Here is a 13,871-nt window from a genome sequence, read left to right as displayed (position 1 = left end):
TTTTAAACCTGGAAATTAACAGAAAGTCTTAGGTTTTTAAAAACAGAATGTGTTTTACATGAACTTGAGATATTTTTAAGCCCATCTTTTCACTTGAATTGTTATGCTGACATAACATTCTTTCATAATGAAAAATGTTGCATTAAATTAGAAAAATCATAATGTTAAAAATAATATCATTATATAATAAAAATTATGTCAACATCCCAATAGAAATATTGATTTTTGGCTATCTCACCTCAGAGGTCTAGACCTCTGTATACAACTATTAAAATCATACAAAAATGTCATATTTTTGACATAATCTGTTGAAATGATATTCAACTCAGTGTATTAAAAACTATTTTCAATTATTAATTAATTTGAATGACCAAGAAATCATGTTACTGAATTATTTCCCCCATTACGAAAACATTCCTCAAATGTGCGTCATTCATTTTTTGAACCAAGACAAGAAGACAAATCATTCATAATATTAATTTTATATTATATTGTATTTCATCATTATTATTAACCATTTCATTTTCTCAGTTTTACCCAAGTTACTGTAAGAAACAAAATATTTTGATTAATTTTCTAGTATTTATGAGAAATTTACCACTAAATATTGTTATCATTATTTTAACTTTTTATTATGTCTTTTATTTTCAGTATTCTTAAAGTCTATTTAATTGTAAAGTCTATGTACAGTGTAATAGTTGCTCTGTGGGGTTTTGAATCATTTTTGTTACTGTGGTAAATGCAGGGCACATATTACCCTTGCAGCTCTGCATGTCTGCTTCATTAGTCTGCCCAGAGCACACAGACGCTTATGGACCTTCACAAATGGAGTGCCAGATCAAATATGTCACATTACTATTGCATGAAAAAATAGATATATTTACATACACCGCTGAAATGGTTTGGCCCAATATGAAAACATCTATCACCCTCAATACTGAGAGGGCACAAAATAGTGTCTAACTGGCTTGCTGACCCTGACGCGCCGTAGTAAGACAGAGACACTAGTGATGGCTGCTGATGATCTGGCTGGGCCCTGCACTGCGGCAGAGACTGTGTGTGAGACAGGGAGAGGGTGGAAGTGTCTGTGGGTCTGCTGCAGAGGCAGACGGCTCATCAGTAATCAGAGAGCGATGCTCGCTTTCCCTCCTCAGGAGGTGTGTGTTCACACACATTCAGACAAGGATAAGAAACAGTGATCTGGTTTTTAGGATTGCAGCTCACCGTTCTTTCAGAGACACTTTGAGAAAAGGTGCATTATGGGATGCTGAGATGTTTTTACACAAGACACACCTGTCAGAACAAGATCATGTCAATAGGCTCTATCAGCTAAAAATGTTGCTTTTGACCATCCTACCCTAGAGATGTAGACCTTGTTGACTGTATCCAACAATTAAAATCATACACCAAAGTCGTATTTTTCACATTATCTGTTGAATCAATATTCAATTCAGTGTATTTAAAACACTTTTTAATTTTTTCTTGCTGTTTTTATGAATACTTGAGGTGCACAAAAGAGAAATGTCAAATATTTTTATAAAATAAAGCATAAAATATATTTTTCATCTATAACTATTTTAAAACTATTAAATTACATTTTTGTTATCCATGATCTGAACCATTTCTACAAGACAGGAAGGCAATAAAATTAAAATAATCAATAATTAATAGTGAATAATTGAATGTAAATAATATTGACCAAATATTATTAAACAAAACAATATTTATTTTGTTTTATTTATGGATTATATAGTATACATCCATTACTAACAATATTAATATTATTGAAACATTATTATTAACTTTTACTTTAAATATCATTTAAAAGTCTATTTAATTTGAATGATTGTTTTATTGCTAGAAAAATCTCATCTTTCAAAGCATCTTTGTGACTCAATTTCATATCTTATAGACTCAAATGCCTGCATTGCCTACTAATAATAATTAACTATTAATAATAATAATAATCATTACATAACTATAAATGTAACTTATGAGGGCAATGTCACTGCAACAAGCAAATGATGTAAAATAAGCTACAATAGAAACAAATCTGTTTCCTACCCAGCAATTTTGTCTGGTTCTTAGACTGTGCCATGATGCCTGTGGCCCTAAACCATATCTGTTCATAGCCGAGTGAGCAATTCCTTTCCCTGTGTCTGTCCAGATGTTGGCCTAATTTGCTATGACTATCAGCGTATGCAGTTACAGCTCCCTCTCCATGCGTATGTGTAAGTATATGCTCCTGTTTTGTGCTAGCAGACACTAGAGCGGGCTGAGGTGAGACTGGACCCTTAGGTCCTTGTACGTTCACTGCATGTGTCTAGCATGGCATTTAACAATAACCTAGATCCTTCTAGCATGCTTTCATAAGCGCTGTTGAGTGGCTCAAAAGCACCGCAGGTGTTCAAGAGGTCGGAGACCCCGCAAACTCACTGATTTGAAGCAGGAGGGCAGTGCTTTTGATAAATTCCCACACTGACATCACTGAAGATTTTCAAAGTTGTAAATAAAAAGGATTGGAATACATTTTACAATACTATTTTAGTCTTTCTATTTTAAAATGTTAATGTTTAATTCAATGGCCCTTTACTGGGAAATAGAGATCATATATGAATAGGAAAAAAGATTGTTCTGATGTAAGAAGTCTGTTTTGGGTCAGTCATAAAGCTCTGTCAGAGATGTTTACAGTAAGCTCCACTGCTTTTACATTTTTTTCTATGTAAACATGAGCTAGACGGACATCTGACCATTGCACCTCGTTTTGCACATAAGACCCTGTCAAAGTCCCTTAAAGGCGAGTCATTTCACTCGGTGGCCATCTTTGAAACGCCTTGCAGGCAGCTATTTCAGTCATGAAAGTATAGCTTATATCTCTTTGAATGAGGAAACATATTCTTCAGATCTGTTTACCAAGGTTACAATTAGTCTACATAGCTACATTTCATATTTGAAATCACCAATGAAATCTGATAACACCTGTCTCTACAATTTTGTTTCTTCTGCTCAAATAGTATTGAAAAAGCTTGTTTTTAAGGCTAGACCAGCCAATATTATTACTAACCTACTGTATAAAGACCTTATTATTCGCCAGAGAAATGAGAGTGCAGCCATCTTTAGAATTCTGTCTCTGAATTTCCGTTTTTACGGTAGCTGTATAGCATCTCTGTAGTTATTATCTGGTGAAGTGGTTACCTATTGTAAAGTTAAAGAAAGTTATCATGTGCATTATTATGTTCAAAGCAAATGTCATAACAAATGTCAGTAGACTAGAACAATTTTAAAAGTGGAATCGTTCATAAATTTGTACGACCTTACCTTTATGCTGTGGAAATACAAGATAGAAAACAAGGAGCACAATGCTGGAAAGGGGCGGAGCTACATAAGTATTCGAAAAACAGTAGGCAAAAAGTACTACTTCCGGCGAGTTCCTGAAGTGCCCCAGATAGCACACGTATGTCTGCAAGATGTCTTTTAAAGATTGCTTGATCTGGAAAGCATCTGGTGTGTACAGACATCTGACAGACGTCTGAAAGACAGCTAATAAACGTCTATTTGACATCTGATGAAATGTCTTATAGACGTATTGCAGAGGAGCAAACACTAAAAAATATGTCTTGCAGATGTAAATGCAGACATCAAATAGACGTCTCTGTGATGTACATGTGCTATCAGGGTGTGCAATTAATGGACTTTACTATCCCATGAGGCCATGGGAAAGGATTTGTGAATGGCAGTGAAGCGATGCAACTGATGCTGGTAGGTCATGTGATAGTAACAACATTGTGGATGTAGTACGAATTCATACTACCCATATTCATACTATATAAAACACACTTTTTAACAGTCGTAAAGTTTGTTCAAATTCAAATGTAGTATATTCAGACAGTATGCGATGTCGGGCGCACAGTGACTCTCTATAGCAAACAGATCTTCTAACGGCAGTTACATGATGAATTTACGTGTTAGCGATTGGTTCTTTTATTTAGAAGGCAGGAGTGTTCTGCCTTATTGCGAGTTGCACTTTCTCCCATTCATAAGTAATATAGTGCACACCTAGCCTTTTTGGCATATTCTTTTCATCATTGTGTAGCCTACTGTAATAAATGACTCCTGTGTTTTTAAGAGAGAAAAAAAACAAGTTCTGTGTGATCATCCCCTTACACCTGTGCAAAAGCATCTTATTAGTAAAAAGATGAAACACCTCGATTTTGTGGCAATTTACCAGGTTTAATGTGTAAATGGGGCTAATAGCCTAATGTTAGGCTTACTTGCTTTTTTTTGTATGAAATTTACTAGCATCTTCTGAGTGAAAATTATTTCTACACAATTTTGTAGTGTGTTTGAGTTTAAAATTTAAAGTCATACTAGTCCTCTGTAGCAAGAGTGAGAGAGAGATCACAGTGGAGTCAGCTGTCTTAACCGTGGCTTGTGTACTGCACACATACCAGCTTCATTACTGTGTCTGTCACGCGACTCTCTTCCCCTTTCGGGCTCTGTCTTTACATTTATTTTGAAAGATGAAGCTCGCGATTATGGTAAGGGGCGTAACATTTCCGACGAGTGCTTGCGGTGTTCGGCCAATCACAATGCACTGGGTCAGCTTTCCAATTAGAGTAGACTGCGCTTGTCGGAAGTAGGGACTTTGTAGAAAACTAAGCATTTGAGAGAGGCGGGGGAAAATAGAGGACCTACAATAATGTACAGCATTTGAAAAATAATGTTTTTTGAACATTAAAGCATGTCAACATATTCTGTTACACCAAATACACAAAATAATGATCTTTAAAATAGCATCATATGACCCCTTTAAAACATTGTAATGCACAAAAGGTAATTTCACAGATGGTCAAGGGACTTAACGTCTGCAAATAGCTTCGCTATAAACAAGCATCACGCTAGCACTTCTTTAATCTAATGTTCTACTTTGTTGGATAAGCCTTGAGAGATGTTGCTTTCATAATGGAAAGCTCATTTTACATGCGCCCAATGAGTAACTTCATTATGGTTGTCTTTGTAGAGCCGTTTCCCGGTGAGATTGGAATCTGGGCTGTGTGGATGTCTCTTGGCTGCTGAGTCGGGGTCTCCACCTCCTGGCAGCGTTCCTCTTTTGGACACTGGCAACAGCTTGTGTCCCACGCCCCTCCCAGATGTTGTGTCTTGAGACAGATGTGCACCCCAACTCGATATCCAAGGAATCTAGGTAAGTATGTGGTTAAGGCGGGAGATGTCTTATACTGGCTGATATAAGGAAGGAACGTGCCAACACGACAGCCCACCTGGCATCCAAACAGCCGATAAGGGACGCTAACAGAAGGAGAGCTTGTATTTTATTGATGGATTTGTGTCAACTGTAAAAATGCTACAATATTTGCTGAATGTAAGACAAGTAATCTCATTAATTGATCAATTTACCTACTTGCTTAACACCAAATATTAGAATGATTTCTGAAGAATCATGTGAGAAGACTAGAGTAATGGCTGCTAAAAAAAACTAATCTTTCACAGGAATAAATTAAATTATTAATAAATCCAATTAAAAAAATATTAATTTGTATCTTTGATTATATTAATGAAGGCTAGGTGAGCATAAGACTTTAAAAAACAAACAAAAAATGTGATTACCTCATTTTTAACAGTAGTATATATTATAAAATTATACAGCCTTAAAAGTTTGAGTACAATATTACAATATACAATTATTTATGTAGATTAATAAAATGTATCTATATAAAAAGAAAAAGACAAATTAAGCATATGGCTTTCTTAGTCAAAGAAACACCATTTTTGGGCAACTTTTCGGTTTTCCTTGGCTGGAAATTAAATTCAATATTTTTAAATTCATATTTAAAAAGTATGAATACTTCGAGTACACAAAATAAAAAAAAATAAAAAAATTGCAACATGTAACTGGGGCCACTGGGGGCTTTTATAGCCTATACTGTAAAAAATGACCGTGAATTTAACAGTAAAAGACTGTAAAAATGCTACAGTAAAAACCTGTTAAATGGTTAACGGTAAATTCCCCTACTATATACGGTGAAAAACTGTATTGGACATTACATGTAATCTTACAGTAGTATACCGTTTTTGGAAGTGAAAAAGATTGTATAATTTACAGTGAATAACCGTAAGTTTACATTCCCAGAATTCCCTGCGTTACATTTCAAATTTGAAATAACTGTTTCTTAGTTTTTTCTTATCAGTTTTGTATATTAGGGTTGTATGTTACACTGATGTTGTTAAATGAATGTTTATTGCTTTATTTCAGTTTCATGTGTGTTACCCATGATGGTGTTTAGTGTTTGTGTGACTGACACTTATTTAAAAGCTGCTTGTGATGGGCTTTGGTTTATCATGTGACTTTCTCATCACCACCTGCATTTGGTGGTTATCAGTGAATTACAAAGGTACAAAACAGATTTCAGTACTTCAATAGGTTGGTATATTAACATCATTTCATTTAATGAAATGACGGTATTTAACTGTAAATTTAAGTTAAAACGTTGTTACCATATTTTTTACGGTAAAATTCCGGCAACCACAGCTGCAGTTTTTTTACCGTAAATTTTACGAAAAAATGTTTATGTTAATAATGGCAATAAGCATTTTTCTAAATTGCCTTCACAGAAAAGGGTTTAAAATAAAATACTAAAATAAAAATACTCAAATAAAATACTCATATACACTAAAGTCATGTGTGCCATACAAAGGCAAGCTTTATTACTGGAAAGACAAAGGGAGAAGTCATTTTAAAAATAACATTTTGAAATAAAACTGAGAAACACAAAACAAAAGTTACCTCAATAAATGAATCCAAATAAATAGGACTAAGCAATTTTACATCAAGCACATCTGTGTCAATCCACAACAAGAACAAATATTTAATCTTGTGACATTCTTTTAAATGTCTTACAAAGATTACAAAACAGGATATGTACAACTGAAAAAGTAGAGGACATGCTTGAAGTGTATTTGTTCCCAATATTGTGCAATGGCAGCATAATTACTGAATGTCCATCTCCATCTGGACGCTCACATTACCCAGAACTTAAACAGTAAATCATGATTTAAACTTCAGTAAAAAGTAAATCAGCAGCTACAATGTCTGACCAGCCATGTGACATGTATACATGCATGTTTATACTCCCTAGCACCCAAAATTCATCTTCAGTTTCTTTATTTACGCAGTCACTAGACAATGCAAAAAGGAATTTGGTGTGTGATCACAGTGGCAGAACTTGTAAACAGCCACGGCGGCTGCTCGCATCTTCCCTCCCACCACTGATGATTGAACAAAATGAGAAAAATATTGACTTCAAGTATACACGGATAAAGCAAAAACAATTATTTGAACAACAGTTCAAACATGGAAAAATATCTTTCATTAAACAGGACCAGCCTGTTCAGTTTTATTCCAAAAGTCGGTTTCCATTTCCAGTTTGACCTTGCAGATTCACAAACATCAAAGCTCTTATCAGGTCAGCTGATCCATATATTTAAAAGTTCCAGTCTGAATTTCCTTTCAGTCCATCTGCTCCTCATGCATTAACCTCACTTTATGCTCATGAACAGAACACTAATATTCCTATTTGGTTGAAAAGGAGAAGAAAAAAAAACCTGTTGCACTCCAATGGTCATATGCTCATCTAATTACTTTAACAAAGTCTGAACAGAGTCACAATATATTGGCTTGTTTTTACAGCAGTGCTGATGTATATCCACATAAATATACGTACGTCCACAAAGCAGTAGCATGAATTTATAATAGCCTTTTTTGTTTTAATTATTGCCACTGTACACACTTTGCATTATAAGCAATTGAACCATAATTATTGCTTTGTGGTGGAAAGCAGACTTCAAGATTAGCACTTTGCACAAGAAAACCTTTTTTTTCCCATTGATAATCAAGTTTAGAAACACATTGGACGATATTACCCACAAATATTTCAGCTGCTAGTGCTGCAAATGAGCATGGAGGCAATGAAATGGGAGATTCTGCCGCTCGATGACAGAATGCTACATAAGATGCATGACAAACTACACCCAAGCTGGTCTGATCTTAAACATCTCAAACCAGGTGACTTAGAAACCTTCTTGCATACATTTTGGTTTCAGAAATCCTCAACATAATGCTACGGCATCTCTGGAGGTAATTTTCAGGAATGAAAGCTTATTCATCATGCCGAATTCGATCCGATTGAGCCCTCGCAGAACTAGCACAGGGATCCCTTTGCAAATTCATGGTTGCCTACACTAGAAAGCAGCAGGAGACGTTAAGATACAGATAATCACTGTAATATGTACCCCAGTCACACCCATCCCATCTCTCAGATAGCGAATGCCTCTAAAAATAGAAGCGTGTATATATCATACAGTGTTCTAGTAGAGGAAAGAAGGGAAAATTGACTTTGGTAGTATCATAAATGGTCTTTTTACAAATATTTTTGGCCCGTCTCCCTCTATTCCTCCATCTTAGCGTTCAGATATAGGCGGCTCCCACTACTCTGCAGCCAATTCAACTTGCGTGACAATGCCAAATGGGCCACCTTCACCTGTACATGACCCGGCCTTCCGCACTGCTCCATAACGTCCCATTTCACAATTTTAGTGCATGCTGTAGGTATTTATTTTGAGACTTACACTAGAGAGCCTGTATTTATACATTGAATAACTTACATTGAACATTGGATTTTTTTTAACTAATTTAAAGTTTTACTCCTTTCAATCATTCCAAGCTTCAACTGGCACGAGAGCAAATCTCTTGATAACAAGGAGTGAACAGATGAGGCTGATGATCGAATCTCGTTTAAAAGCGAGATACAGTACTGAAAATACATATGCACTGTTGAAGAGCTCAGGACAAGGAGGACAGCGAGGTGTCCACTTGCTCTGAAAGGTGTTTCTTTGGGGGGTGAGGAAGGATTCCACACGTCAATGATGTGGCAATCGGAACCCACCCCCCTTCCCCAGACCAAAGCACAGGGAATGGTGTAGCTTTTGTTATGGGGGGTGAAGATCTCCACTCACATTACAGAGCAACTCTTGGCCTTCTCCTTTTTGAAGGTGGAGGAGAGGAGCTCGGACTTGCTGGGCAGGTGGAGCAGGCGTTTGGACAGCCGGCGGGTCGGGCTGGGTTTGGCGAGCGGCTGTAGCTTGTTGATGCAAGCCAGCGCAGCTGTGCGGAACACGCTGTGGATGCTCTTCTCAGAGGTGAAGGCTGAACACTCCAGATAAGCCTCAGCGCCCAACTGTTTGGCCATGGCAGAGCCCTGTGATGGGAGATGCACAAACTCAGTTTGCCATAGTTTCTCAGTCTTACAAGCTACAGTGTTTCAAAAGATCCAGTTTATAAATTCAAAAGCTCTGTTCATGTCATCAATAGTCTACATAGGTAGATGAATATTAATTCAGTGCACCAAGTAAAATAATTGTCTGATTTAATGATTTAAAACAGCAATTTATGATGTTCTTCCTTCCTAAAATATAAAGGACAGCTATATGTTTACATGTAACCATTTATATCAAGAGAAACATTTTATTAATATGCATATTGAGCATAACCATAACGGCATTGTATTAAATTGTCACCGTACTGAAGCCATAGCAAATTATTTAAACATTATCTAGCAATAAATGTGCATCTTATTTGAATAATAAACTATTTGTATTATAAGATTTCAAAATATAAACACACAGTTCAAACATTTGGGTTGGTAAAAATTATTAAATATTTTTGAAAGATGTCTCTTTTGCTCACCAAGACTGGATTTATTTGATCAAACATGCAGTAAAAACAATAAAATAACTGTTTCTATTTTAATATATTTTTAAATGTAATTTATTCCTGTGATGGCAAAGCTGAATTTTTAGCATTCATGACTTGAATTAAATCATTCTAATAAGCTGATTTGGTGCTGAAGAAACATTTCTTATTATCAATGTTGAAAATATTTTTGTGGAAACCGTGAGAATTTTTTTCAGAATTCTCAGGTTAATATCAAAGGAAATGCATCCTTGCTGAATGAAAGTATTATTTACTTTATACTTACTTTATACTTTTATATGCTTACCCCAAACGTTTGAATGGTAGTGTAGTTCAAAAAGCACTTTTACAGAGAATATTGCCTTAAAGTAAGCAAGATCAATGTGACCGTGCTAAGAAACAGCTTGCGGCTGTACCTGCTCATGAGTGATGGGTGTTTGTTTCTGATTGGACAGCTCCATCAGCGTGCAGACGTCCGTCCGAAGGTCCGTCTTGCAACCAACAAGGAGAATACGAGTACTGGGGCAAAAGTCGAGGATCTCAGCCCTCCACTGCAAAGACAGAATTCTAAGATGAATCAACTCTTGCAAAACACAGAAAACACATATTGTTCTGTATAACTAGGGTTTTGCATAACAGCGATTATCATAATCTGTGGTTGTTTTTGAGTGCCAAGCACTTCTGGCAAGTATAGTGTGATAAATATTGCAGCCCAAAATGAAGTACAGTAAGAAAACAAAAACAAATGAATCATTAATTTCATCATTCACCCAACAAAACATATTACAGTGAAGAAAGCACAACGTAATGATAAGCTCCTGCGAATCAGGGTCAGTGCTGGGATTGAATATTAATAGGAATATCTAGTTACCTTCTTAAGTCCACTGTCAAAGATATCTGGCCGACTGATGTCAAAACAAAGGAGCACTGCATCCGAGTCACTGTAGCAGAGGGGTCTCACATTATCATAGTATGGAGATCCTGAAACAACAGAGAGAGATGCTACTGAATAGGAAAGCACAATTCAGTGATGAGAGAAGAATGCTTTCTTTCTTTTAAACATGCGAGAGTTACAATTCTTTTAAAAAACATGATCAAATGTTCTTTCTGTTGAGCCTCAAGTGCAATTTGAGTGTCCTTGACATTGTTAAAATAATAAAATGCCCAAGACAGATGAGAGAACAACCACCTGGTTTCACAACACATTTAACTTTCATATGACACTTAAGTCCACTGTCAAAGATATCTGGCCGACTGATGTCAAAACAAAGGAGCACTGCATCCGAGTCACTGTAGCAGAGGGGTCTCACATTATCATAGTATGGAGATCCTGAAACAACAGAGAGAGATGCTACTGAATAGGAAAGCACAATTCAGTGATGAGAGAAGAATGCTTTCTTTCTTTTAAACATGCGAGAGTTACAATTCTTTTAAAAAACATGATCAAATGTTCTTTCTGTTGAGCCTCAAGTGCAATTTGAGTGTCCTTGACATATTGTTAAAATAATAAAATGCCCAAGACAGATGAGAGAACAACCACCTGGTTTCACAACACATTTAACTTTCATATGACGCATTTCAGAATGAAGCGGTTGATTGGGCGGATTTGTCTGTGCCTGTGTCGCCTTGTTTAAGTCAGCAGAAAACAAAATGTCATTTCAGAGGTGGAATGTTTTTAAATGTTACATTCTGATACAAAGTTATGAAAGCAAGCATTTTTTAGAATATCATTCATTGATCAAATCTCACAGTAAACAAGGAACATTAACAAAATAGTACATTTTAGTTTCACATCTTCAAGTTTTCAATACATTCGTTTGGATAAATCAAAGCAACATTTAAGACCATTTCAAATGCTTTTAAAAATATGAATCATGACCCTGCATTCTGAATCACAAAAAAAATTTATTAAATGACTAATGAAACAAAATTTTACACCATTTAAACTGTAGTAACAACTACATTCCATCCATCCATCAAGCTGTTATTGTTTGAATAGTGTAAAATATTTAGAAGTTACCTACATTTTACTTATAATGAAACAAAATTTTACACCATTTAAACTGTAGTAACAACTACATTCCATCCATCCATCCATCAAGCTGTTATTGTTTGAATAGTGTAAAATATTTAGAAGTTACCTACATTTTACTTAAAACGTTAGTCTAAATTAATATATTCATATTTTAAAGATCAATCATAGCTTTTACAACCGAGTTCTTGTGTATGAGTCTTTTAGCTAGAATTTAAGAAAAGCAGATCTGAGGAGTATGAATGTGCTGTATAAATCTGCAGCAGAATCAGACAAAGGCCGGAGGTACAGCTCCCCTCGTCATCACTTCATTTCCAGTCGGCTCAGCATACATCCTGTTAAAGCCCTCTTCCTCTCACTGCTTGCCATATTGGTATTTTAAAGGAGAAGAAAATGACAACTGAGCTCTAAATCCTCATTGATCTATGTGTCTCGCTCTCTCCCTCAATTTCTTTTTTCCAGTAGATTATGCAACTGGAGCGATGGGGCTGGGGTAGGCACTTCCTCTCACTCTTACTCAGAATCTTTAAGTATGCCCCCCCCCATACACACACACACCCCCACACGTACCCAATACCTCCAGTCCCCCTGTTTCCACAGCAACAGCCTTGGAGTCAACCATCTGCAGAGCGCCGTCTTCCTAAAGGCGTCCCTTAACTGCCTATCAATCATTTGATACAGAGCAGTGGCCACCCACTTGGTACGGAGGAGATGCTGGGGTGGTGTAAACAGCCTTATATACACCTCACTATTGCAGAGTCTCCTTTTCTGGATTCATTTTGCCTCGGTCTCCTCCTGAACCTCACATGTAACGGTCTTCAGGTCTTTGCATGAGTCATTAATACAAAAGTTAGGCCATGCATTGTAGAAGCCTCAAAGTTAGTAATATTGATTAACTTGCCATTGAAAATGGAGACCATTACCACTCAATAAAAGAAACATTTCAGTGTAGCCCAAGTGATTCCCAAACAAATCATGCTTATGAATTGAATCAGGTTTTTTCTTTTTAGCAAATCTATCAAGCATGCCCACTGTAAGACCGGTTGATTCCTAAACAACGGACTTGATTCTTATTAGACCAGCAAACAGTATAGTCTAACCGATTCCCGAACAAATGACTCATGATGTGCTAGTTCTTTGTAGTGAATCAAATATTATGCACCTGTGTGTAGTTTAACTGATTCCCAAACAAATGGATTCTTATGAGCTGGATCTTTTTAGTGAATCAAACATTTGATCAGTTATGTGCCATCTTTGAAAACATCTGAAAAAGAGTCTAAACACCCATTTAGCAAGAAGTGTTTTAAATTTATGCATTAATTAAATTCTCATCATTTGGCAATGACATTATATTTCTTTTTCCAAATATTACTTTCTCACAAGCAGTAAATCATTAATGGAACCAGAATTAAGGTTTTTTTGCAATCCCCAAACATTAAGTACAATCATGAGGCAATAAGTAACATTTGACATTTTATATCATGTTGATTTTAAGTTAATTAAAACTGTCAACATGATGCTTGAACAATTCTTTCAGTTAATCACTCACAAAGACTCAAAGAATCATGAGTTGTCATTTTGAATCAGTCTGATGAATCCTTCACAGACTTATTTCATGTTGACTGCAATTAAATCGCATTCAGTGAAGGATTCATCAGACTCACACAAACTGACAACTTTCAACATTCATTGAAAGAATTGCTCATAAGAGTCATGTTTTAAGTTTTAAATAACCTAACATCAACATGAATGTAAATGTATAAAGCCAATTTGCCTTCGTTTCATTATGGAGATCACTAGTTGAAAGGACTACTGCAGACTATCTTCACTCTGAAGCACAGATCACTGCCTATTTTCTCTCTCCTACCAAGACATCACGGACTCACAAACCTGAGCGTGAGGCTGCATTCAATTGCTGCTGATCCTAATGCAGCGATCGATGTAGATGTACACCTAGGGACTGAGGAGCAATTTCAATTAAACTTGACAAAATGACACATCCCAGCAGTCAGAGACAAAGACCCTCACATGACGAGTTTACCAAAACTCACTCAAACCACTGTTTGAAATCTG

The 13,871-nt window shown here is 36.1% G+C and overlaps 1 protein-coding gene across 1 annotated transcript; it reads right to left on the bottom strand.

Moving 5' to 3' along the window:
• Positions 1-6,703: 6,703 nt before the first annotated feature.
• Positions 6,704-12,420, bottom strand: LOC107571475 (rho-related GTP-binding protein Rho6-like). The gene is made up of 5 exons (XM_016257800.1): positions 12,369-12,420; positions 10,956-11,096; positions 10,638-10,771; positions 10,183-10,317; positions 6,704-9,272 (listed from the first exon to the last, which is right to left on the bottom strand). The coding sequence occupies exons 1-5, from the start codon at positions 12,418-12,420 to the stop codon at positions 9,027-9,029; spliced, it is 708 nt and encodes a 235-aa protein (XP_016113286.1). The 3' UTR covers positions 6,704-9,026.
• Positions 12,421-13,871: the final 1,451 nt, after the last annotated feature.

Source organism: Sinocyclocheilus grahami, unplaced genomic scaffold (assembly GCF_001515645.1).
Source record: "Sinocyclocheilus grahami isolate Dianchi unplaced genomic scaffold, SAMN03320097.WGS_v1.1 scaffold29.1, whole genome shotgun sequence".
NCBI lineage: Eukaryota > Metazoa > Chordata > Actinopteri > Cypriniformes > Cyprinidae > Sinocyclocheilus > Sinocyclocheilus grahami.
This window is presented reverse-complemented; position numbering and strand designations above follow the sequence as displayed.